The sequence below is a fragment of the Lutra lutra genome, chromosome 2, assembly GCF_902655055.1.
Source record: "Lutra lutra chromosome 2, mLutLut1.2, whole genome shotgun sequence".
Classification (NCBI taxonomy): Eukaryota; Metazoa; Chordata; class Mammalia; order Carnivora; family Mustelidae; genus Lutra; species Lutra lutra.
The window spans coordinates 54,329,839-54,357,649 of record NC_062279.1 but is presented as its reverse complement, the minus strand read 5'-3'; the positions used below and the strand labels follow the sequence as shown (position 1 = coordinate 54,357,649).

Here is a 27,811-nt window from a genome sequence, read left to right as displayed (position 1 = left end):
AATAAAATTAAAAAAAAACTTTCTTCATTTGACTTATAAGACACCATATTATTCTGCCTTTACTTCATATCTTTCAGTCTTTTTGTTCTCAAATATCTTTACTTTCTTTTCTTATACATAAAATTTGAAGGTCTCTGTCCTCAGTCTCTTGATGATATCACCTCCCATTTCTTCATTCTCTTGATGATATCACTCAGTTTTACTGCCTTAAATATAATAATTTTGATGACCACCAAATTTATATTCCTGACTTTGCCTCATATTCTGAACTGTAGCTTTCATATATATCAACAACCTACTGAATCCCTCCATTTAGAACTCTAACAGTCATCATAAACTTAAGATACTATGAACTCAACTTCTATTCTTCTCTTCCCTTAATCTCCTTGTTCTACAGTCTAAGGGCAAATCCATTTTGTATTGCCCAGACCAGTCATCTGTGATCTCATCTATAATAGCTGCTCTTTCCATAACTCATGGTGCATGAGAAATCTTGTTCTTTGATGTCAAAATATGTCTAGAAATCTAACTACTTTTTATCCCTTCTATCATGCTGGTCCAAAGTAACATATCTGTGTCCTTGATTTTTTTCTTCAATAGTGTTCTAAACATTTTCTCAGATTCTGCTCCCAGTTTCATACAGATTCTTCTCAACAGAACATCCAGAGAGACTTAAAAATGTAATCTACTCTCATTTTGTCTTCTTTCAAAACTTTCTAATGGCTTCTAGTGTCACTTATAATTATTACAATGTTTAAAACCCTAGTATTTTTATGATTATCTGATTATTTTCCCAACTGTATCTAATTCTTCTGTTCTATTGTTCTCACTACCTTCCAGCCATATTGGATTATTTACAATGATCAGCTCCAGACTCCACCCCACCAAACCTCACCCACATTCCAAAACCCCATCAGGTGCATATACATTTACAATTGTTATGTCTTCTTGATACATTAACCCCTTTATTATTATATGATGTGTGGAAACAAAGGCAGAATTAAATTTCCTTACTACTTATAGCCCATTGGCAAGTCCTTGAAACAGGCAGAGTGACATTCCACTAGGAGCTCAGCTGCCTTTGAGGTGGTTTTGGTATGTCGGTGAGGTTCAGTGAGGTGGAATCCGGAGCCCATAGCAAAGAAAGAATTCTTGGGATGTCTTTGGTGCAGAATGGTTATTTATTGAAGCAGGGGAACAGGACCCAGGGGCAGAGAGAGCTGTTGCACTGGGGTTGTGAGGGGTGGCTGATTATATATTATGGGGTTGGGGGATAAGGAAAAGGGAGGTATCAGAACTTTCATATGTTAAAGAAGACCTACAAGATACTGAGGCCTTGTCATTGCCAAGTTAAGGTTGGCCCCCCCCTCACCCCAGTAAGGCATTAACATTAGGATAGTTGGGAGATCCCTGGAAGAATGTCATACATGGAGGTGGAAGTGGGGGTGGGGGAGGTTGCAAGGTGTCAGCTTATGCTTTGTCTTCAGCCAGTACTTTTCCTCCCTCATCAACTTGATGTTAATACTCTGTTAAGAGCAAAAGACAATCTTAGGCCCCACACCCAAGATTCTGTAAGTCTACTTTACCATACAAGAATTCCTTTGGAAACCTCCTTTATCTCGACACCCACCCTAGTGCCAAGATACATGTTGGTAATCATCCTCCAAGCATATGATCCATATACATCTGAAGGGTCTCATGACTGAAGGTTTACTAAACAATAACAAATGAACTTTTCTAACAATAGCTAGCCCCCTCAGGACCCTGGAAACCTTGTTTCCAAAATACCTGGTAGGTTTATGCTCTCCCTAACCTCCCCCAACCCAAAACTTGCCCAACTTGAAAGTATATAATGGGACACTACTAATGACTTCTGTGTTGCGGAAAATCGGAGGTGACCGAGGAAACCCAAACAGCACACAGAAAGATGGGAGAACACAGCTTTATTAATGCCAGCGGGCTCAGTGGGATCGTTCCCAAATACTGAGCACCCGACTGGGTTAGGAGTGAGTTTTTATGGTTACAGGCAATGGGGAATGGTAGCGGGGTTTCTTCGTGGTCTCCCAAGGCCCAGACACTTTCCCAGTTCCCCAAGGCCAAATGGCCCTTTCCTGTGGCAGTATAATCTATGTGGAGGCTGTTGGGTCTCCCCAAAATTGGGTACCCCAATAATGGGTCAGTGATTAAAGGAGTGAGACTGATACAAAGCGAAGGTCAAGCTAAGCTTTATTTCACACCAAGCATCAAGAATCAGACCGACCGTCAAACAGACCGGTTGGGGCTGCCCCTACAGAGAGGACAACCCCTCCCTGCTTTCCAGACTAACTTTTATAGAGCAAAGGCCATGTGGTTGGGCCTGGCCACACACAAGTGGCCAATGATATTGTAACACACACAGATTGTAAACTCCACAGTGATGTTAGGGTAATTACAATTTACCCTAGTAGACATTTGAACCAGCCTATCACCTAGTTCAGAATAGGCGCCCAAAAGGTGCCCAAAGGGTGGGGCCCATACTCCACGGTAGCTAGGAGGCAGTATGCACCCCCACTGATTGCATACCTCCACCTGGCCTGACCCACCCTTGTATTTGGACTTTGTTACCTGGGAGTGGTTTCCAGGACTTGGTTTTAAATAAGTTCCCCTGAGGGGGAGGGCAAGGTCAATTTAAGTTTTACAACAAAATGGCAGTTCAACTGGGGTGGGGCTGCTCTGGCTGAATAGGCCCTTACAGAGGCAACTCAGGAGAGTGCTAAATCACCTCCAGGGCTGTTTCTCTTTCTTTTCTTATTCAAACAAGACCAGACCTCTGGTCTTTTTCTTCCATCTCCAAGGAGCAATGACTTGTTATCTTATCTTAGTCAAAGGGGATGGCTATTTGGTCTTTTCTTGCCCTTAGCTGGAGCAAAGGGGAGCCAGAGATGGTAAGGGGCTGGAGCCTAGAGTCTCTATCCGCTTGACCAATGCAGCTCTTTCTGCCCTCTGGTCCTCTCATCATGCTTCAATAAAACCACCTTTTCATTTATTTATTTATTTTAATTTTTTCAAAGATTTTTATTTATTTACTTGACAGATGGAGATCACAAGTAGGCAGAGAAGCAGGCAGAGAGAGAGGAGGAAGCAGGCTCCCTGCTGAGCAGAGAGCCCGATGTGGGGCTTGATCCCAGGACTCTGGACTAATGAAGTCTCAGGAATTCTTTTTGCCATTGGCTTTGAACCCTAACATCTTTCCTACATCATTATGTAATGACTTCTAATTATGATAATGACCTCTAGATACTGTTTTTGGCTTAAAGTCTGTTTGGTGTGATGTGAGTTTTCCACTTGCATAGAATACCTTTTTCCATTCTTTCACTTGGATCCTGTATGTCTTTTAAAACTAAAATCAGTCTCTTGTAGGCAGCATATAATTGGGACTTTTTTTTCTTTGAATTCCATACAGTCAGTTTGTGCCTTTAATCTGTGAATGCAGTCTATTTGAATTTAAAGTGATTACTGATATGTAAAACTCACTATGGCCCTCTGATTGATTGCTTTCTATTGGTTTTCTCTCTCATTGTCTCTTTTCTGTTTTAGTCTACCTTTTAAATGGATGTTTTTCCATAGTGGTATACTCTGTTTCTCCAATTTTTGTTTGTTTCACGAGTCAACTCTAGATTTTTGCTTTGTAGTTACCATGAAATGTCACAGAGAACATCTCAAAGATAAAACAGTCCATTTTTTTTTGAAGATAGCCATTTCTTTGCCTTTAAAGCAACAACACTTTTACTATCCTTTTTAAAAAATTTTTGATGTCACAAGTTACCTCTTTCAGTGTTATGAATTTGTTACGAATTGTAGTAGCTTCCGTTATTTTTAATATTTTTTTCCTTTAAACTTTACAGTTGTTAAGTGGTTAATACATCATCCTATGACATAATTGAAGTTTTCTATACCTGACCATATATTTTTCACCTTCACCGGTGCATCATATATTTTGTATTTTTTAATCTCACTGATCACAGCATTTTTTCATTTCTACTTGAAGAACTTTTAGCATGCCTTGCATGGTACGTCTAGGGGTGATCAATTCCCTCAGTTCTAAAGTCTTTTTTCTTCCAATCTGAAGGATAACATCTATTTTTCTTTCTCCTGGCCTGAGAAATCCACTGACAGGCTAATAGGGGTGCCTTTCCTATGTAGGATGCCTGGGTGGCTCAGGCAGTGAAGCATTTGCCTTCAGCTAAGGTCATGCTGGGATTGAGTCCCACATCAAGCTTCCTGCTCAGTGGAGAGTCTGCTTCTCTCTCTCCTTCTCCCTCTGCTGCTCTCCTGCTCTTTCTCTCTCTGTAAAACAAATAAATAAAATCTTAAAAAATACCAAAAATCTTAAGTAAATAAAATCAATTCCTATCTAACTCATCTATTTTCTCTTTTATCTGCTCTACTCCACTTTAGATACTCTTAATTATACCCTTCATCCCACTCACTGAATTCTTCTGCTCCAGAATTTTGGTTTGTTACTGTTTTGTCTTTCTTGTAAAGAATTCATTCTGTTCATGTATCTTTTCCCTAACCTCACTGAATTAACTTTCTGAGATTTCTTACAGTTTGCTGAATTTCTTCAATATGGCTATTGTCAATTGCTTATGTGCAGGGTTATCTTCAGATGGGTACTGTTCACTCGTGCACTTGCCTGGCGATCCTAGGTTTGTCATGGGTAGACCTGCTTCACTTTTATTCCCTCTTGTGGCAGTATTTATAAGCTTTGGTTTTTTTCTCTTGGTCTCATAACAAACTGGCTGAGAAATCTCTATTTTGTTTTTCAGAAGCTCCAGTATATGATCTCCCTCACCCTCAAACTGTGGACCATTTTGCTGAGAACATATAGATTACCCACCTGCTCTCACTGCCACACTCAGGAGCATATACAAGGGGCCCAACACACAGTGGGGAGATGTATGAGTTTGGCAATTGGGGCTTTGGAGATGCCTTTGGGTTGGTAAGGAGATCCTCCCGTGGGACAATCCCAGAGGCTTATATGCAGACCTCTTGCTGAAGTCCTAAAGCCAGAGCATGAATCAGGTTCCTTTCATGAACTTTGATATTCTTATCTGCTTTCTTCCCTTTCTTCTTCACCCTGTGATGGTGGTTCTTCCTCAGAAACTTGATAGCTGCTGGAGACAAACAGGTTTCTCCTTGAGACCCCCAAAACTAGGTTAGCTGAGTAGCCAAGCACTTTTTCCAACTCTACCATGAGAGAAGTTGAGTCTTTTGACCACTGCAGAAAATGTTTCTGCTGCCACTGCCAGAGAACATAGCCCATTGCTATCTCACCTCGAGGAGGGGCTGTGCCTCTCCTAGTGGAGTTCCCCACTGTCCATTGCAACCAAACTTGTCCTTATTCCACTCCTGTGGCATGCTGGAATCTCCCCTTTGGCAGACTGAACTTGGATTAACTCTCTCTCACCCGTTTATTTCTACCCAGTTCAGTTCCCTCCAAGTTTGTTTCCGTCCTTGGCCAAAGCAAATGGAGGTGGGATGGGTTTGTCAACTCCCTTGGATTTGCATCCTTTACCAAGGACTTGATTGTTTATTTTCCCATGCACAAATAAGCAAGAGTCCTCCCTCGTCTCCCCCACTGCTAAGGTACTCTTGCTCATGTATGGATGTCTGTAAGTGGTTGTTTAAAGAGGGGAATGAAAAAGGGAAAATGTCTTATATCACCATGGTGCTGACCTCAACACCTATGCTATAATTAATACACCTCTGTCCCCTTTTAAATTTTACTTTCCTTATTCTTGCTGATGCAGTTCTAACAGATGAGCACATTTGTTTGCAGATATGAAATGTCTCTGAGTTATTTATTGACCTTATAGTGAAAGTCACAGATGATTACTGATGTCTGTATCTCTGTAAATTGTTTAAGTAAGGTCATATGTCTTTCTGGAATCTATAGTAATTCAGTATTCCATAATGTGGTTTAATGTTGAGAAAATAATCTGGGGCCAGGGCAAGAGTACTGAAGATAAAGTGTTTCCACCATGTGCAGGGAGCACACAGAACTGGGATAAAAAATGTAGTCGCATTTATTCATATTGAAGAGTAGTTAGACATAAAGTGTGATGGAGATGATGAGGCCAGAGTGGGAGAACTTTTATCCAGTTGCCATGGTCTTTAGAATTGAGAAAGTCTTGTTGCTAAGCAGTTCAATCTAGAACACAGTTAAATGAGAAATGAAAGGGAGGGGATTGTTACTACTCTTTGTCATGTAAAATTTCAAATAAAAATCTGTTTTTCATAGCCATCAGTGTTCAAATTATCTATGACAGGACTATAGTGCAAAAAGACCAGGGGGACCATTAATTTTACTGCTGGTAAGTCATTTGAGAATTTAATAATAAAGGATAGAAGCAGTAGTATTTGCACATACATGAATACATGCACAGGTGCATAATTCAAACACACCGTGATTCTTTGCCAATTTTTTAATCTTGAGGAGGGTCTGTAACCTGTATATGTCTGATTCTGGACTATTTACTCAGAGCCAAAAGTTTTTGTTTCTAATGGGTTGCTACTCATTGTTTGGGAAAAACTGAATTAGACTATAAAGGAAAGTGAGAGGGGAGATGTATTAGGGTAACTAGACTGATGAATTTTATTAAGCTGTAGGGAAAGAAAAGAATTCATTAAAGATAATATATGATTGGGGCACCTGGGTGGCTCAGTGGGTTAAGCCGCTGCCTTCAGCTCAGGTCATGATCTCAGGGTCCTGGGATCGAGTCCCGCATCGGGCTCTCTGCTCAGCCGGGAGCCTGCTTCCCTCTCTCTCTCTCTCTCTCTCTGCCTGCCTCTCCGTCTACTTGTGATTTCTCTCTGTTAAATTAAAAAAAAAAAAAAAAAGATAATATATGATAGTCTATTTGGAAGTTTCTGTACTATTATGGTTCTCTACCACATCAATGAAAATGTTATACTTTGGCACCTGGGTGGCTCAGTTGGTTAAGTGACTGCCTTTGGCTCAGGACATGATCTCAGAGTCTTGGGAGTCAAGACCCATATAGGGTTCCCTGCTCAATGGGGAGCCTCTTTCCCTTTCCCTCTGCCTGCTGCTCTGCCTTGTCATGCTCTCTCTCTCAATCTATCAAATAAATAAAATATTTTAAAAAATAAAGAAGAGAAAATGCTATACTTCCTCAGGAAGTATGTCTTTTGTGTCAGTCTATAAAAGAATGTTATGAGGACAAATTCAGTCTGACTCACATATTTTCGGAATATGTTTTCCTATTACCTGTTTGCAAGATGACATCTTAGGAATTATTTCTGGTCAATTTAAATTGAATAAGAACACTTTTAACACTATCTTATTTAAAGATAATTGTTTCTATTATAATCAATACTCCATAATGATTACCAAATATATATCAAGAGGGCTATGGAAAGCAAATCAGTATTTTAGGATTCTGCTCACAATTTAGAGGAGGTGTCCTCTAAAAAAGATTTAATTTAGGGATCTTAGGTCTTTTTGTTGGCTCTTGGCATCTTGTGAAATATCCCTTCCCCTTAGTCCTAGAAAAATATCCACACACTCTAAGAATTTAGGTCACTTTAATGATGAGGTTAATGTTCAATCTGAAATAGGTTTCTCAACTATCTGCAAAAAAGAAGGACAAATAAAAATATTGGATCCTTATTAAATGTGCATAAATGAAAAATTCTCTCTTTTTTAATTTTTTTTTTACAACTTAAAGTACCATTACTAAAACTTAATAATAATTACTTGTAAAACAAATACAATGGATTGTCAGCTGAGGATCCTGTGTATTGATGAGGGAATTAAAAGAAAAATTAAGAAACAAAGTGGACAACAAATCTCAAAATTTTAGAGGTGTCCAGGGGTTGAAATAAACATCTGTTTCTGACTTCATCCTTTAGGCTGAAATGTCAGTCTGCTTATCCAGTTTGTACTTTTCACCTTTCACATATTCGTTCTCTACACATTCTGATTTTCTTACAGTTTGGGTAATTTGTTGTAGAAGTATAGGAAGCAGGAAAAGATTTAATCCTGTCTGGATTGAGCCCACAGTGGTTGAATTGATGGAGTCTAGAGCCAGTCTATAGGTATAAGAGGTAAAATAGGAGAACTTAACAAGTGGGAAACAGTGAAAAGTTTTTTCCCAGAAACTTTGGAAGTAATTTTTGAATGAGAATGAGACTTGTGGTTAACTATTTAATATGTAAGAGTTAGGACAGTGGAAAGTAATAATAAGAGTTAGGATTAGGGTTAGGCATGGGGTTAGGGTTTGTTAAACTTTAGGTGATAGTAAGATACAATGTGCAGCCATAGGTAATTTGTCAAAAATGAGTTTTAAAGCTTGAATAATCCAGGTTCTATATCAGTTGTCCACATGTTCACGAAACCCAGAATATAGGGCAAAATTATTGGTGGATAATACATTAGGAAATAAGACATCCAATTTTTTGAAGTTTGTGTAGGACTAATTTGGTAGTTGGTGTATGAATAAGAAAACAGGCTAAATAGTGGTTTAATGAAATGGCTAGCTATTAGGCTTGTGGTTTGGAAGTGGATTTGAGTAAGAGTGAACTGCAACCAGATGTCTGGTAGTATGGCATATGGGTATTCTGAGTACGGAAATCTTTTCTGCTGGTCTTTCCATGCTTTTCAGATGTCAACTGGTAGTTTTGTGTAGTAGAATTAGCTATGAATAAGGAGCTATCCATGGAGAAGTTTGATAGAGAAGTGATTGTTGTTGCTTTTTATGAAAGGGAAATTCCATAAATGACAGGAAAATAATTCCAGAGAAAAAAGGTCAAAGAACATAGAATCAAGATTTACCAAAAAATAAGCAAAAATGGGCACACAATCTAAGAGATGATAGGCCTTTAATTAGGTATCTTTCAATTTTATATTATTATTGTATAATATTATGTTATATATATTAGATTATATATTATAATATATAACATACAATTAATATATATTATATTATAAAATGATATATAATTTACATATTTATATTATCCACTATGGGAAGCAGATTTGATTAGTCTTTTTTAGCTCTCTTATAGCGAAATTCAATATCTTATGTTTTTTCAACTACATCAAGAGTTTTTACTTTAATGGTATTTTTTTTTTTAAAGATTTTATTTATTTATTTGACAGAGAGAAATCACAAGTAAGCAGAGAGGCAGGCAGGCAGAGAGAGAGTGGAGGAAGCAGGCTCCCAGCTGAGCAGAAAGCCCGATGCGGGGCTCGAACCCAGGACCTGGGATCATGACCTGAGCCGAAGGCAGCGGCTTAACCCACTGAGCCACCCAGGCGCCCCAAGAGTTTTTACTTTAAACAATCTCACTTTATTTTATTATTATTTAAAGATTTTATTTATTTATTTGACAGACAGAGATCACAAGTAGGCAGAGAGGCAGGCAAAGAGAGAGGAAGGGAAGCAGGTTCCCTGCTGAGCAGAAAGCCCGATGCGGGGCTCCATCCCAGGACCCTGGGATCATGACCTGAGCCGAAAGCAGAGGCTTTAACCACCGAGCCACCCAGGCGCCCCTAAACAATCTCACTTTAATGATCTGATGAAGCTTGTGGGTATTTCCCTAGATAAATAAAAATAAAAATTTTATATGTAAAATATTGAATTTAATTTTACAAATTTCTAATGTATATCTTTGCCCCATCCCCTCTGTCTAAATTTGAGCTCCATATTATTAAATTTTCTTGAGATGTACAGTCATTTAGGTTTCCCAAGTTTGTAGCACCATGTGTGCACATTATATGTTACACTTTATTGAAAGAAGAAAGCAATAAATCACTATCACTAGCCAGACATTGTAGTAAAAACAAATTTCATTTTCACAAATATGTGGTAATACATTTTTGTTACTGAGATGATTTTTTGTTTCTATATTTCACACAAAATATGTATATGTATTTTTATTTATGAAATAAATGTGGTTTATTGTCAAACCTAGGACAGTGGTTATCTTGCAATCTTATAAATGCAGGCTTTGATGTCTTGCCACTGTAAGACAATATTAACTTACCCAAAGCCTTCCTCCTTCCTTCTAAGATTATTGATTTCCTTTGCATTTCTGAAGGAACTTTATTTTACCTTCAGTGTATGCGGATCTCCAGCTGTTTGATTTCCTTCCATTTTACATGGCTAGAGGTTTTTAAAATTCTGTTGTTCTTTTTTTTTTTTAAGATTTTATTTATTTATTTGACAGAGAGATCACAAGTAGATGGAGAGGCAGGCAGAGAGAGAGAGAGAGAGAGAGGGAAGCAGGCTCCCCGCTGAGCAGAGAGCCCGATGCGGGACTCGATCCCAGGACCCTGAGATCATGACCTGAGCCGAAGGCAGCGGCTTAACCCACTGAGCCACCCAGGCGCCCAAAATTCTGTTGTTCTTAAGAGCAGAATCAAAGATAAACATATTTGAGTAACATCCATCACCAACCCAATATACTCCCTCTTCAAATACTGCTGTTTTGTGTTGATTAGAGAATGAAGGTACCATTATAGTAGCTACCAATATTTGTGAAAAGAGGATCTCAGGAAAGAGACAAGATAATAAATAATTTGTTACATGGAATCATATATCACAGACATTGAGAAGAAAATATGTGAGTAATTTTTATCTCTCTCCTGAGTAATGCCACTAAATAATTCCTTAAAAAATGAAAGGAAGACATATGTATTGGTAATTATACCTAGCCCATATGTGTACATCAAGAATTCTTCATCAAAACATGATAGGTATTCACCTTTCCATTAAGAACACTTTGTTTTATATATTTATTGTGGAAATGTTCATATGTATTCATATATTTAGAAAACAGTATAATGGATCCACACATGTCCTTCATCTAAGTTCTGTAACTATCAGCCTATGATCAATCACCATAATTTTGTACACCCAGTCTCACCTTTCCTTACTACTATTTAAGACAAAATGCAGTGCACTATAATGAGTCACGTCTTGAGCCCAACATGTCCCCATTTTAACCCATTCACATACCTTTTTCTTCCTCCTCCAGCTCATACCTCCCCCACCGTTGTCTTGTCTCTGTCCTTCATCTTTTTTTTTTTTTTTAGTGCTGCTACTCTAATAATGTAACTTAGCAAGAGAATAGATTAAAGGTCAGCACCACATCCCGCTTAGAGGGAAGAAACAGAACAGTGATGCTTCCTGACCTGCCTGCCCTCTTTTGCTCTCATCAGTGGCTGAATATGGTGGCTCCACAGTAGTTGTGGGAGAGGTCCTGGTGCATGTAAGGCTCTCTTTCTATGTTCTGGCTGGGGGTGTGTCAGTTCCTTTCTGGATGGTTCCAGGTTGGGCACCCCTATTACTTTGACACCCAGAAGTGTTGATCTCTTGAGACATGACACTGGCATGAAGCCTCCAGGCTTGTTATCTTACAGCCTGCATTTTGGAGACCAGAGGCACATACTCCACATGAAGATCAATAAACTTTTTTTTCTGTCCAGACACCTCCCAGTGTTTACCTACACAGACCAGGGTGTTCTCCATGAGAATCAGCTTTTAGTCCCGAAGGACTCCTGCTATCACAGTTATGTGGAAGGGGACACAGAATCCCAAGTTGCTCTCAGTACCTGTTCCATGGGCTTTTGAGCAATATGATAGCAAATGACGTTGCTTATTAAATCTAGCCCCAAAGACCTTCCACCACATTTGAACAGCTGATATATAATATCAACAGTGAGAAAACACAATTCCAGCTTATGAGATGTACACTAACAGATGAAGAAATAGCACAACAGTTGAAGTTTCTAGAGAGTGATAGCTCCATTTTGATCCAGAGTGGGCATAAAGATTAGTGAATCACAAATGGTTTCTTGAATTGGCAGTAGTGATAGACCACAACTGGTATGTTTGGGGTAATATCTCAAATGTGCAGAATACAGCACACCTTGTTATCAATTATGTAAATCAGTTTTTTAAATCACTGGATCTTGCTATGATTTTAATAGGAATTGAGATATGGATTGCATAAAACCTCCTTTCAACTGATAACATTGAACCTCTTGAGTAGCATTTTACAAATGGAAGAATGGCGCCTTTGGCACCCATTTGCCTCATGATCTTGCATTTATTTTTGTAAAGAAAACCTATGCTATTGACATTAGCATGACCTATATTGGAAGTGTGTCTAATATACTCTCAATGTGGAGTCATTAGTTTCACACAAGAAAACTTGCATGGTTTTGCATTTACAGTGTCACATGAAGTGGGTCATTCTCTGGGTATGCTAGATGTGATAACACTTATAAATATGGGAATGAGAGGTGCATAATGTTCCCTTAGAGAGTGACAATAACTAACCTCAGCAACCACAATTATGCTAAGTATTGAACACTGTGGCAGAAAAAAAGTGTTTGTACATTTCAAAAACTCCAGACAGAATCTCCAATTATACATGCTGTGGGAACTGTGTGGATGAAGAGGGAGAAGAGTATGACCATGGCTCCTTAAACATGTGTACAAAAGTTCCATGCTGTCAGTCAAAGTCACTCTGAGTCCTGGAGCTACTTGTGCTTTGAGGCTTTGCTGCAAAGACCTCAAGATCATGCCTTCAGGTGACCTGTGTAGAGAACATGCAAATGAATGTGACCTTCCTAAGTGGTGCGATGGGAAATCTATCAGTGTCCGGAAGATATGTCTGTACAAGGTGGAATGCACAGGAAATAGCTACTGCTATGAAAAGAGATGTAATATTCGTGATGAACAGTGAGGAGAATGTTTGGCAAAGAGGCCAAGCATAGAAATCAGAGTTGCCATAACTAATGAGCATCCAAGGTGACCATTGGGGTAACTGTGGTAGAAATGGTTCTACATCTGTACAATGTAACATATCAGATATCAGATATCCTGTGTGGGAAGGTTCAGTGTCAGAATATGACAAAAATTACTCTTCTGAGTGATCATTCTTTATTTTTTAAAGATTTATTCATTCATTTATTTATTTATTTCACAGAGAGAGAGAAATAGAGCAAATGGGTGGAGGGGCAAAAGGGGAGGGAGGCAAGCAGACTCCCTGCTAAGTGGGGAGTCTGAAGATGGGCTCAATCCCAGAACCCTGAGATCATGACCTGAGCTGAAATGGAGTCAGAGGCTTCAGCAACTGAGCTACCCAGGTGGCCCTTCTGAACAATCATTCTACTGTACATTCTACTCGTCTTAATGGTATTACCTGCTGGGTATGGACTACACGCTGGGATATTAATACCTGATATTGGTGCAGTGATAGATGGTAGGGTGTGTGCAGAGCAGATTTGCATCCAAAGGAAGTGTATCCTTATGTCACATCTGGCAAGATCTTATTCACCTGAGACCTGCAATATGATCAGGGTTCGTAACAACAGACATTACTGCCATTGCAAGCATGCGCAGAACCCTGCTGACTGTGTGGTAGAAGGCTTTGGAAGTAGTAGAGATAGTGGCAGCCCCTCACAGAAAGAACAAGATACAAAGGAAGTTTTACATGATACTACTTGGGATAATTCCATTTTGCTTCTTATGTGTTTTATTACCCTTGCTTTTTCTAAGAAATGAAGAAAAGGATGAGAAAAAAAGAGCAGAATGTTCCACTTGCTCCAACTTCACTAGAGAAACAAAACCAGAACACTCCGCCTGCACAATCTTTAGTATAGAATCAATAGGGTTCATAGTTCACCTAAGAAAGTAGGTCAAGGAGTTTCAACTTAACCTAAGAAGGAAGGGCAAGAAGTTATTTTAAAAAAGAAACTCAATTCCAAATGAACTTTCCCATGTATTAAGTTTTAGTCTCCTGGCAACAGAAAAGTTACAGCATGTGTCACAGGTTAATGACAGAAAATCCTAATGAGTTTTTATCATTGGGAATCATAAATGTTAACCATTAAAAATTAGTGAACTACATAGTTCCTACCATATTTCTACTTATTTTAAGCAATTTTAGTGGTTAGTTTTTCATGGAATTAATCTCTTTATGTTCTTAAGCAAAGCACACCTCATGGATGCTGTGTGTGTGTGCGTGTGTGTATTTGTGTGTAACTTGTCTTTCATTTTCACACATCCTTCCTTTTTGAATTCTACTTTGTCTCAAAGGGAATGGGAACCTATAAATTGTATTTCTTCTCTGATGGATTTCTCCCTGTGTGCAAACTGGGGGACTGGAGTGACTTTGGAAACCTGGGAAATTTTTGGATTGGTCTACACAACAGTGTTGCTTCATTAACAGCTTTCACCTTGGCATCAACAGTCATTTTCTTTCTGTACAATATTTATATAGATATGTAGATGATACATAGATGGTAGATAGATGATAAATAGAATGTGTGTGTCTCTGTGTGTGTATATATACAAAAGCAATTTTTAGAACCAACTGATAATTACCAGAAGTAGAGATACTAGCATTGCTATCAAGTGTCCTTCCTTCCAGTTCTAGACTCTAAGCCTCTGAGTCCTCCTCCAAATCCCTGAAGCTCAGAACCACTTTGGACAACCCTTTCCCCAGAGGTCAGAGTTCTAGATCCATGGGACCTACTCCAAAGGTGTGGTTCCAATAAGCACACCTCCTCCTTTTGATCTCCAGTCTTCAGGGCAATGGCTGCACTTCCTGTTAGGAAAGCATGGCTTCTCATGGAGGGCTTTGCTTATTGTGATTGAATTCTGACTGATAGAGTACTTAGAGTTGGCCCAGGTGCAGGACATCTGCTGAAGGAAAGAGAAATCCCCAGTGTCTTAGTTACCATAGAGGGTTAGATAGACTCTCAACATTGACACCAAGGGCTCTAATTCACTATCAGATTTCCCCAAGTCACAAGAGCTTAATCTGAGAGCTCTGTGGAATGCTGGTGAGCTCCTTTTTGAAATTTCTCAAAGGCACCAATCCCCAAAATCATGTTGTATTTTGAACACAAGACAGAGCAAAAGGAGGCTTATCTCAAGCAAAGGATGTCTCTCTCCATAATACACTTATCTGATTTTGATCTTGCATGTGGCAAGAAGTAGAGGCTGGGGTGTGAACCTCTTGGTGATAGAACCCAACCATCCATAAGCTTTAGAGTTGCGAAAATGGAGTCACATAAACTCACAACTGAAAGCCCAGCAAACCCAAGCCTGAACAACATAAGGAAAGGAGAATTAGCCCAGAATTTACTAAAAGTCATTCACCTTTGATCTGGTACTACCTATGATTCGATACAGGTAATCAGCTCCTCAGCCTGTCTTCCTAACAGAGGAAAGAGAGAAAACTTTGGGGTCACCTAGAGCAGTTATGGGTGTCTTATACACAATTCCTGCACACAATAAAAATTACCATACATGTTAAAAATCACAATTCATGACTTATTGCTAAGAGAAGAAAAAAGGAAAAAAAGAAAAGAGGGAAGAACATTAAGTATGACCAGATAGTAGAGCAACAGTACATGAAAAACAAAAATTAAAAAATAAAACAATGATAACATTTAAAATGGAAGAAAAATATACAAAATATAACAAATGTAGACTATGCTAGGTATGTTGGAATCTATACAATTTCAAGTAGATATTATAGAACTAAAACGTACAATACATAATAGGCAATTCAGTGAACAGTTTGAACAGTAGTTTGGGCATATCAGATTACAGAATTACTCATCTGGAAAACGTCAGTGGAAAAATCCCCACACTCCTGTATGCAGAAAAATTAAAGCAAAATACATTTAAAAAGTTCTAGCATCCCTAATTTGGAACCCAAAAAAGTAGCAAGAGAGATGTGAACAGAAATGATATTTAACAGCTCTTTTTTAGCAATTTTTTTTTAAAAAGGAAGACATTGTTTCACTATGGGTCACTTATTTCTCAGAGGCCTGGTCAATATTTCTTTCTTTTTTTTTTCTTTTGTTTGTGAGATTCTTAATAATCTATTTTCAAAACATTCTTTATTCTGCCTGCAGGGAAGTCTGCTGATCTCTTCTAATAATTTTTTTGATATTATTTATTTCATCTCAAGATTTTCCATTTGTTTCTTATCTATGCATTCTGATTTCTCTTCAAATATATGGCTTATGCTAGGACACATGTTTAATTAGAATAGGTGGAGATTTTGTTTTAGTTCATAGAATGTTTTTAAACATAAAAAAATGAAATTAAAAATCAAATGGAAAAACAAAACAAATGGTGAAATCAACTAGGAAAGTCATTTTACAGAATGAAAGTGAATCTAATTATAGATATGTAATGGGAAGTGTACTGAGACAATACACAAGGAAGAAGCTGAAGACATAAAATTAAAAGGTCAGGGCGAGTGACTCAGATGGTTGAATTTCTGACTCTTGATCTCAGCTCAGGTCTTGATGTCAGGGTCATGAGTTCAAAACCCTATTTAGGCTGCATGCTTCACATGGAACTTACTTAAAAATTAGAAGTAATTAAAAAATAATTAAAATCCATGCACTGGGTGACATATGTAAGTGATCAATCATTAAATCCTATAACCATTAACTGGAATTTCAATAAAAAATTGGAAAAAAAATAAGCAAACAAATAAATACATCCATACTGTGGGTAAAATAGTGTGACCAATAATAATAATGATAATAAAGTAAATCCATGCTCATTTAGCCGGAGTTTTTCTTTTTCTTTTCTTTTTTTTTCTTTTTAAAGATTTTATTTATTTATTTAACAGAGAGAGTATGATCACAAGTAGGCAGAGAGGCAGGCAGAAAGGGGGCAGGAAGCAGGCCCCTGCTGAGCAGAGAGCCCGATGAAGAGCTTGATCCCAGGACCCTGAGATCATAACCTGAGCCAAAAGCAGAGGCTTAAGCCACTGAACCACCAGGAACCCCTAGAAGGAGATTTTCATTAATTAATAGCACCAATGTTTTGAAATAAAAGAGGAGGTTGACAGGTCGACTTGGGAAAGCAACTTATTATAAAATGTAATTTCTCTAGTGATGTGTATATCATTTAAATTTTGTTGAGCTACAGTCAATGATTAGCTATTATTAGCTATAGCTATTATTCCAACAATTAGTAAATCTTATTTACTCTAAATTCACTAATATTAATAAGTCATTCTTTCTACCACTAGTCAGCAACAATTTTCAAGCAACTGAGTAACGCAGTTACATAATGGAAACTTAGAACATGAGAAAGAAAAGGAAGGTATAGTATTTAGAATGATTATGATCAAGTCTATAAATACTAAGAAAAAAATTATATGGAGATTTGATAACAATTTCACTATTTGACTTATGGAGATGCTTACTTCAAAACACAAGTGCCTGACCAATATTTTGACCTGAACTTTTTCATTAGTTGTTAAACTAACCAAATAAGAAGAACTGAGTTGTGAATTTTCATTTTTCTTTCTTTTTTTTTTAAATCCCACTTGATCATGGTGGATGATCTTTTTTTTTTTTCTAAGATTTTTATTTATTTGACAGAGATCACAAGTATACAGAGAGGCAGGCAGAGAGAGGGGAGAAACAGGCTCTCCGCCAAGCAAAGAGCTCGATAAGGGGCTGAATCCCAGGACCCTGGGATCGTGACCTGAGCTGAAGGCAGAGGCCTTAACCCATTGAGCCACCCAGGCACCCTTCATTTTCCTTTTGATACATTGATTCAATTCCTCTAGAGGTGGTGCATGTATTTCCTTGAGTGATGTAACTTTGGTATGTGACTTAACAACCTCTTTAATGGGTTTTATTTACTTTTACCATGTTAATCTTATGACTCTTATTTCACTGGGCTAGAATTCTGTACTTAACTATACTACCTAGTATTCAAAGGAACATACGAACACTGATTTCTTAGGACAAATTGTCATATTCATAATATAGTAAAATCCACATTTTTCAGATCATTTAGAATTAGTTTAACATGATTATTAAAAATCATATAATTTATCAATGGGTACACATAATAAAATGATAGCTAAGAAATTATAGAGTCTAAGATCACTGGATTGTATATTATATCAGAAAAAGCAGTAAATATTAAAAAGTTAAGTATTTAACCAAGAAATTAGAAAATAAAGCACTGAAGATACACGAACATAGAAAAGGACATGAATTTAGGTGGTGTAGGAGTGTTGACCATACTGACTCTGCTTTTGGCCCTCCATCTTGTTCTTGTTTCTCCTCTCTTGGGGCTACATGTTCCAGGCCTCTTGGAGATTTATATACACGTAACTTAGAAAATACCTGCCTAGGCTGTGATCAGGAAAAGGCTTGCTCTAGTCCTCCATACATTTGTTAAAAATAACACAGTTTCTTTTCTTTTTTTAAGATTTTATTTATTTATTTGACAGAGAGAGAGATCACAAGTAGGCAGAGAGGCAGGCAGAGAGAGAGGAGGAAGCAGGCTCCCTGCCAAGCAAAGAGCCGGATGCAGGGCTTGATCCCAGGACTCTGCCATCATGACCTGAGCCGAAGGCAGAGGCTTTAACCCACTGAGCCACCCAGGCACCCTGAGATAACACAGTTTCTTGCCTTCCTGACTCACAGGTGGTGCCCCAAGAACTCAAGGTCAGCTATCTGTTAGGTGCATGTGAACCCTTTGATCTCATTACAATGCCTTCTGCATGTCCCCTTGTTCTATAATATCTATGGACTAAGGTCTAGACATTGCAGAGAATAGCTGTGCTCCTCTGTACTGCTGCACACCCGGTCCCCTCTGTCAGCCAGTTATCCTGAGTAAAACTCTGCATAAATTGTGTGGACTCACCTGTGTTATATTGAGGTCTCAAGGTGCCTTCTCAGTAGGGAGGACAGTCTCCCCTCCCCTACCTTCTAACAGGTACTGTTAAGAATTAATGGCTTTTATAGTATGAAAATCTTTGGAGATATTAAGAAAAAATGAAAGAGATGAAGAACTATAGGACAAAAAATGAAGATAAGACAACAAATTCAAGGGAGAATAATACAATGTTGAACATAGTATGGAAACTTAACAATAGTAAATTTTAAATGCTGGGTGGACTTTTTTTTTTTTTTTTTGAAAATGTGACATACAGAGAAGTCAATTTTAAACTCTGAACAATCTATAGTAAAGGAATTGGATTATTGGTGTAAAATCTACCCACACCCAAACCAGAAACTCCAGTAGGGCTTACAGCCCTTTTTAGAATTGTTTTATCCTGCCTGAAATTTCAGTTCACCTATTCCATATTATTTCCTCAGATCTCTGATGTCCTTAAAACATTGGTTAAAATAAAATTAGGATTTGGGCACCTGGGTGGCTCAGTTGGTTAAGCGGCTGTCTTAGGCTCAGGTCAGGATCCCGGAGTCCCAGGATTGAGTCCTTCATTGGGCTCCCAGCTCCATGGGGAGTCTGCTTTTCCCTCTGACCTTCTCATCTCTCACGCTCTCTCTCACTGTCTCTCTCTCAAATAAATAAATAAAAATCTTTTAAAAGAAAAAAAAATAAAATTAGAATTTTCTAGGTTTTTTTGTTGTTGTTGTTGTTGTTTTGTTTTGTTTTTCCTTTGGAGAGGACACATGGTCTGTTAAGACTTAGATATCCTACATGGAATTGTAAATTTCTTCTTTATCTTATTTTACAAGTGAAGTTACCAAGGGTTGAGTGGCAAGTACCATTTTCCTTTCTTTTGAGATTTTGAAGTAATTCTACCAGAGTATAAAATATGTCCCCAAGATGGTAAAGGCAGTGGTGTGGAAAATTCAAAAGCTTTTGATGTAAGACTCCTTCCTGTGTTTTCCGTTATTCCAAAGTCAGTACTCTATCAGTCAGAATTCAGGCACAACAAGCAAAGCCCTCTCTGAGAAGCCCGCTTTCCTAAAAGGAAGTGCAGCTATTAAGCCAAAGACTGGAGATCAAAGGGAAGAAGTGTGCTTATTGTAATCTATACCTTTGGAGTGGGTCTCATGGATCTAGGACTCTGACCTCTGAGGAGAGGGTTGGCCAAAGTGGTGATGAACCTCAGGGATTTGGTGAAGGGCTCAGAGGCCTGGGATCTAGAGCTCCAAGGGCAAGACTCTTTATAGCTGTGAGAATATCTCTGAGTCTGACAGCACTGTTGGTTCTGGGAATTACAAAAAAAAAAAATGTGTGTGCATATATATTATAGCTATATGTATATGTATATATATATAGTATATCATATCATTCTGTCCTAATCTGTACTACATTTATATCTGTATATGGTAATATAAAGATTGTGAGGCGCTTCCTTTGCCAGGGTGAGAGTCAGTGAGGCAGCTCTGATATGAACAACATTCAAAACATTTCCCATGTGCAGTTTCCCTCTAGCGTCCACTATTCGTGGTAGCTAAAAATGGAGGACTCACAAAGGAGAAATGTGATTTGTAGTTTCCTATTCCCTGTGTATGAAAGCAGATTACAAAGGGAAGGGTTGTTTGGAATTGTCAGACAGCAAGCTAAACACACACACACACACACACACACACACACCCTTCTGAGGGCACTGCCATTGCTCAGGAAACACAGAATAATTCCATAAAAATTGCTGAAATTGCCTAAAATAATGGAAAAGAGAGCTGTTCTGAGAATTAGTATATTTTGCTTATTGTTCAATGGCTAGTGTGTATGATCCCAAGTGATTAAAAAAATCTCAGGGATTTTCTCTCAGTGATCTGTGGTATAAGCTGTAACATTTTTCCTGCCAGGGGACTAAAATTTATCAAATGGGCAAATTCATTTGGGTTGGGTTTTCTTTTGGAAATCATAACTTTTTAGTTTTCATTCTCAGGTGCAGGTGGATCACTCACATCTTGATTAGTTACAGGTGGCTCATTCTGCTGTGCATTGGGTGCATGTGGAACATTCTGCTCTTCTTTCTTATCCTTGTTCTTCCTTCTCATAAAAAACGAAATTAACAAACAACATAATAAAGCCAAAAAAGGCATCAACCAAAATAATAACTGGTAAGTCTTCTTCTGCTGCTGCTTCTGTGACACTCCAGTCTTATTTCTTGTTGGGGGTGGACCACTGTCAACACTGCCTCCTGTGCCTCTTACCTGGCAGTCAGGGGGGTTCCACTCATCATCACAATGGCAGTGATGTCTATTGTTGCAGATCCCATTCCTACTGCAGGTCTTGGGCGAACAACTGGTTTTCAAATATGCCAAAGGGATACACTTCCTTTGGACACAGATATGGTCTTTACCACACTCTGTACCATCTTTCACTTCACCAAGATCAGGCAAGGGCATCCCGTGATGGAAGTCTATACCCCAACAGACATTATCGTTGAGGTGAAGCCAATGCAGAGTAGAATGGTCTCTCAGAGTGGGGATTTTTGCCACATCCTTACACTGCACCCTCCCACACAGGGTATCTGAGGTGTTACATTTTGTAAATTGATGGCCCTTGAGACCACAGTTACCAAAACGATCTCCTTGAATATTCACTGTACTGTAGCAAATCTGACTTGCACTCTTGGCATTTGGGCCAAAAATTTTGCTACACAGTTCATCGCGGATATTGCATCTCTTTTCATAGCAGTAGCCACCCCCTGGGCATTCTATTCCATCTTGCACATACACATCTTCTGGGCATTGATAGGATGTCCCATTGCACCACTCGGGAAGATCACATTGATTTGCCTGTTCTCTACATAAAGCACCCGATGGCATGAATTTGCAGTCTTTGCAACAAAGCCCAAAAGCACAAGCAGCCCCAGGACTCAGAGTACAGTCTAACTGACAGCATGGATCTTTTGTACACAAGTTTAAGGAGCCACAGTCACACTCTTCTTCTCCTTCAACCACACCATTCCCACAGCGTGTAAACTTGAAGCTTCTCTCTGGAGTGGGTGGGTGGAAGATACATCTGGATCCTGCAGAGGTGTGCCAAAATTGAGCATAACTGCAATTGCTGAATTTGGTTGACCACGGCTGTGCTGCATGCATTATGCACCCATTGTCTGCACATTTACATGTTTCCTCATCATGCCCCATACCCAGAGAATGACCAAGCTCATGTGACACAATGAATGCAAAAAACCCCAAATCATCACTTGTGAAGGTATCCACTGCACAATTAGTATTGTAGTTACATATTGATCTGACATATGATATACCAAATGTACCATATCCTCTTTTTACAAAAACATGGGCAGCATCGTGGGGCACACGGATGTTAAAGCCTTTTTCTTTCCAGGCACAAAATAAATTCATGAGTACACCCATGTTCTTTATTTCCACAGGGTTTCCTTTAGTCCAGACCTCTATTCCAACTAAACTCACATCAGTATTTAGGGGTTGATAGAAGGTATTTACGTGGTTCATAGTGGTAATCACTTCCAGTTCCACAGCTGTGACATTATATTCATGATAAGCATATCGATGGTAGTCTACCACCACTGCCATTTCAACAAATCTCTTATGTGTCCACAGACCTCCATATCCACTTTGCAAAGTGGAATTATTGCTTTCTTGAAACTTCATTTGTTGTACTATTTTTTCATCTGTCAACCCACACCTCATGAGTGGGAATTGTTCCTCCTCATCATACATCTTAAATACCAGATGTTCAAATGTGGTAGAAAGGCTTTTGGGCAAAATCTCATAAACGATGTGATTTATCTGTAATATTCCTTGAAAGTTCCCAAAACAGGTACTCAGAGAAACCAATGAATCCGGATCCCCCTCCACGTAACCATGGTAATAGCAATCTTTCCGGACAAATGGCTGGTCTTCAAAAAGAGCACCCTGGTCTGTGTATGTGAACACTGGGAAGTTTTTGGATAGCAAAAGCTTCTTGACCTTCATATGGAAAACATGTCTCTGGCCTCCAAGATGCAGACAGTAAGAGATCCAGCCTGGAGGCTTCTTGACACTGCCAGTGCCTGTCATCCTCAAAGGAATCACCACTTCTGGGGGACCATGGCGATAGGAGTATCCAAAATGGGACCATCCATAAAGGAGCAGAAACACCCTCAGCCAAAGAATGGGGACAGTGATCCTCATATGTACCAGGACCTCACCCACAGCCATTCTGGAGCCACCATATTCAGCCATTGGTGAGAACAAACCAGAGCAGGTCAGGAAACATTACTCTCTGCCTCCTCCCTCTGAGCTGGATGTAGGCTGATAAATAAAGTGTTGATATTTAAGATCTGTCTTCTAGCTGTCACACCATCAGAGCAGCAACACTAAAAGAAAAAAGATAGAAGGGCAGAGACAGGGGTGGGAGATAAAAGCAAGTCAAGGTGGAGGGTAAAGAGAAGGCTATGAGTTAAAATGGGTTAGTGTTTGGATCATGGCTCAGTATACTGCATTGAGTTTTCTCTTAATGGTAAGGCAGAGTGGGACTGTGTGAACAAAACAGTGGTGATCAGCCATAGGTTGACTCTAGATGAAGGACACATATTGATTCTTATACTGTTCTGTAAATATATGAATGTGTGCCAACATTTTCACAGTAAATACTTAAAACAAAACGGTATTAATGGTAGCATGAACACCTATCACATTTTAATGTAGCAGTCTCAATTTATACATATGGGCTGGATGTGAACATCACTATATAGGTCTTCCTTTCACTTTCAAATGATAAATTATTTAGTCACATACATTACTCAGGCAAGATATAAAGATTACTCACATATATTATTATTTTTTCTCATTGTCTGTAATATATGCTTCCATGTGACAAATTATTAATTATCCTCTTTCCTACATTCCTCTTTTCATCTAAGCCTGTGAAACTGCAAGGACCAAAGCATCAATTGTTTTCACAAATATTGGCATTAAAACCTGAATTTATAAGATTGCAAGATAACCTCTTCCTGGGTTTGACGGTAAAATGTATTTATTTCATAAATAAAATTACATATACACATTTTATATGAAAAATAGAAGATAATGGTGCAACACATTCAGAAAATATAAATGAACATATATGTTGTGAGACTAATGGTCTGGAGATATTAATGGTCTTAAGTTTGGACAGAGTGCTTGGGCCAAAGCTACACATTAGAAATTTGTAAAAATTTCAATATTTTATATATACATTGTTTATTTTTAGTGTCTAGTGAGAATATCACAATCTTTATGAGATCATTAAAGTAATATGAATGCTTGAGGTAATGAAACCAAGAACTCTTTCTCCGGTTGAAAAACCAGAAAAGCGAAGTCAGCTATTTATCTATTTGTCTATTTGTATTTATCTAATGTAAACCGATCAAATCACCTCCCATAGTAGGTAACATAAAAGTAAAAGATGCATGATTAAGGACTGATTATCTCCTACTCTTTATACCTGACCTCTTTTCTGCAGAATCATTGTGTTACCTATGGAAACTTCCTTTCATGAGAAACAAAGATCTCTCTACTCTCACTTTCCAAGGGAAAGTTCTATTCCTACTTCATTTTACTAAACATACCAGTCAACAATTCAAAGCCAGACAGAAATATTTTCATTCTCAGTATTCCTGTATGGCATACAGAACAGATGACTGGTCCCAGTTTCCACTGATTGCCAAAGCCACTTCCAAACCACTAGACTGGTAGCCATCTCATTAGATCACTATTTAGCTTGCATTATTACTCATACACCAACACCCACATCAATGCTACATAAACCTCAAGAAATTAGGTGTCTGATTTTTTAAAGATTTTATTTATTTGACAGATAGAGATCACAAGTAGGCAGAGAGACAGGCAGAGAGAGAGAGAGGAGGAAACAGGCTCCCTGCCAAGTAGAGAGCCAGATGTGGGGCTCGATCCCAGGACCCTGGGATCATGACCTGAGCCCAAGGCAGCGGCTTTCACCCACTGAGCCACCCAGGCACCCCAGGTGTCTGATTTATTAATGTAATTTTACCCACATTTTAGAATTGGTGAGCATGTAGACAACCCATGTAACACCTAGTTTTAGTTTTATAACTCATTTTCAACATTTAGCCATTGGTCTATGGCTAAGCATTATATTTTGGTATCACCTGTATCTAATTATCAAACTCTAACTGTAATCCTAACCATAACCCTACTCCTAACCCTTATTATCCTCCATTGTTCTGACTCTTACATATTAAACCATTAACCACAACTCTTATTCTTATTCAACACTTAATTCCTTTCTTAATAACCATTTTCACTAATAATTTGGTAAAGTGCCATAATAGTACAGAGACTTCCAAGTAGATGGTCATATATCATCTTTTACAATTTATTTTTTTCCTTTCCCAAGGCTTTATCAAGTATTAACTCTATTTACTTCCACTCTCACTCCCATTTATAGTCTATCAGTTTTTCCCAAACTATCAGTTACAACCCATTAAAATATAATTTTTTTCATTTAACCAACTAAAATAGACCAGAATAAGACATAATCCAGGTCACAGATCCTCTTGAAGATTAAAAAATAGGCAAAGAATCATGTGATGTGTATGTTTGTGTGTGTGTATATACGTATGCACAAATACTAGTACTTCTCTCTTTATAGCTAAATTCTTGAAAGACTTACCCACAGTAGAATAAATGGTTCCCACTATATTTTTAAAATATAGCCCTAACATAGATAGAGGTAGTACCAACTACCTCTTTATGTACAAAGACTTTGATCTGCAACTTTTTATAACAAAGAGAAATAACAATCCCCTCCCTTTCTTCTATCATTCGATTGTGTTCTAGATTGAACTGCTTAGCAACAAGACTTTCTCAATTCTAAAGACCATGGCAACTGGATAAAAGTTCTCCTATTCTGGCTCCATCAGCTCCATCAAGTTTCATCTCTTAATTACTCTTCAATATGAATAGATAGGACTGTATTTTTTATCCCTATCTTATGTGCTCCCTGCACACAGTAGAAGCACTTTATCTTCAGAACTTTTGCTCATACTGTTGTCCTGGCCCCATACTATTTTCTCAGCATTGAACCATATTACGGAATACTTTAATTACCTCAGGTTCCAGAAAGAAGTTTGAGCCTATTTAAATCATTTTACAAGTATACAAACATCAGTAGCCATCTGTAACTTTATTAGATTAATGAATAACTCAGAGATATTTTATATCTACAAATAAAGTATTTCATCTATTAGGGAGTATTGTTAGCAAGAAAAGGCAAAATAATATTTGAAAAAAAGAGAGAGATGAATTAAATATAGTGTGGGTAGTGATGTCAGCAACATGGTGGCATAGATACTGCTCATTTATCCCCCCTCCCATTTTTTTAAACAATGAGTTAGACATCCATACATTAAAAAGGAGGACCTCAGCACCTGGAAGGAATCCAAGAGAACCTTTGCTCATCTGTGCATCAGAATATAAACAAACAAGACCTCAGTAAGAATGGATCCAAGGGAGTAAAACTGTCTCTCCTCCACTTGTTTTGGTCAAGGAAAAAACCTGGAATGTGCTGTCTGGACAGAAACACACAGGTGAGATAAAATTTATAAAAGTCCAGCCTGTCATAGTGGAGATTTCAGCATTGCCATTTGAGCAGAATAAAAATGAGTTTGGAAGCAGTGGACAAAGAGGAACTCTACTAAAGCTGTCCCCCTCCCCAGGTGACACTGCATAGGACTAAACTGTCAGTGGTTACAGAGATGTTTCTCACAGAGGTGGTAGAAAGAGGTGACTTCCCCAAGGAGAAGTTGGAAAGTAGTGGGTGATTGTTGGGTTAATCTACTTGTGGGGGTCAAAACTGGAGAAAATTGTTTCTTTTCAGCAGGCCTGATTTGTGAGCATGTACCTCCATGACGAGCAGGCAAAGAAAGGAAAGAAAGCAGACAATAATTTCAAAGATCCTGAAAAGAATACAGTGTCTACGTGGATTCAGGACTTCAGCAGGAAATCTTCCCACAAGCTTCTGGCAGTACCCTGCGGGAGAATATCCCTATCAGCCTGCAGGCACCCTAATTAGAAGGACAAGATTAAAGGTGTTGTTTGGTAAACTTTAGTTAACTGTTTGCCTTTCTTTTTATAACAGACTATATATTTCATCTTTGTACAAGTTTTACTCAGCCATAAAAGAGGTATTATTTACAGAATTTGCATATTATTTGTATATGTTGAAATCCTAACCACCAAAGGTATTGGTATGAGTAGGTGAGGCTTGGGAGCTAAATTGGTCATAAGGATAAGCATTCATGAATAGGGTTAATGTTCTAGTAAAGAAGAGCTCATAGCTAGCCCCTTCTGTCATGTGAGGATACAAGAAGGGCCCTCGCTCAACCATGTTGGCAATCTGGTCCCTGACTACCAGCCTCCAGAACTATGATTGAATAGATAGATAGATAAATAGACAGATACTTGTAAGCCATCTAATCTGTGGTATTCTGTTATAACAATTTGAATGGACAAAATTAGTTTACAGATTTTGTGTTGACTGGTGAGAAGAATTGAGAACTATTTTTAGTCAGTGAAAATATATGTTTGTTGGGTCTTTATTTGAAAATTTTTTTTCATTTATTTAGATGTTAGTCACAAAAATTATAATCATAGTTTAGGAACTTTGGATCAAGATAAAATTCTCAAACAGAGAAGTAAATCAAAGTTAACATGTTTGGTTCTTACTAAATAGGAGCAACTGGTGGGGAATGTATGCCTCTTTGGACACAAAATCTCTTCTGTTGGATGTACAGCAATGGGCAAATACCCTAATTTTTTGCAAATTCCTGACAGGATCAGAATATATCGAGGTAAAATATATACCAAGCCAAAAATTTAGATCTCTTTGCAAGAATTCCATATATCAAGCATTATGGAGATTTTGAAGTATTAGATGCCTTTGAGTTAGAATTTATTTAATGTTTTGGATAGTTTTGAGTTTAAAACACTACTGGGTCAATTCTTACCTTCCTAGAACTGTGTGAAATGAAGTAGAGC

At 38.2% G+C, this 27,811-nt stretch overlaps 1 protein-coding gene across 1 annotated transcript; it reads right to left on the bottom strand.

Annotated features, from left to right (window-relative positions):
* Positions 1–20,523: 20,523 nt before the first annotated feature.
* LOC125094002 (disintegrin and metalloproteinase domain-containing protein 20-like) lies at positions 20,524–25,568 on the bottom strand. The gene is made up of 2 exons (XM_047719792.1): positions 25,446–25,568; positions 20,524–23,130 (listed from the first exon to the last, which is right to left on the bottom strand). Exon 2 carries the CDS (start codon positions 22,994–22,996, stop codon positions 20,708–20,710), a length of 2,289 nt encoding a protein of 762 aa, XP_047575748.1. The 5' UTR covers positions 22,997–23,130; positions 25,446–25,568; the 3' UTR covers positions 20,524–20,707.
* Between the last annotated feature and the right edge of the window lie 2,243 nt (positions 25,569–27,811).

Coding starts and splice junctions, on each gene's coding strand:
- LOC125094002 (XM_047719792.1), bottom strand. CDS start 22,996: ATGGCTGAATATGGTGGCTCCAGAATGGCTGTGGGTGAGGTCCTGGTA.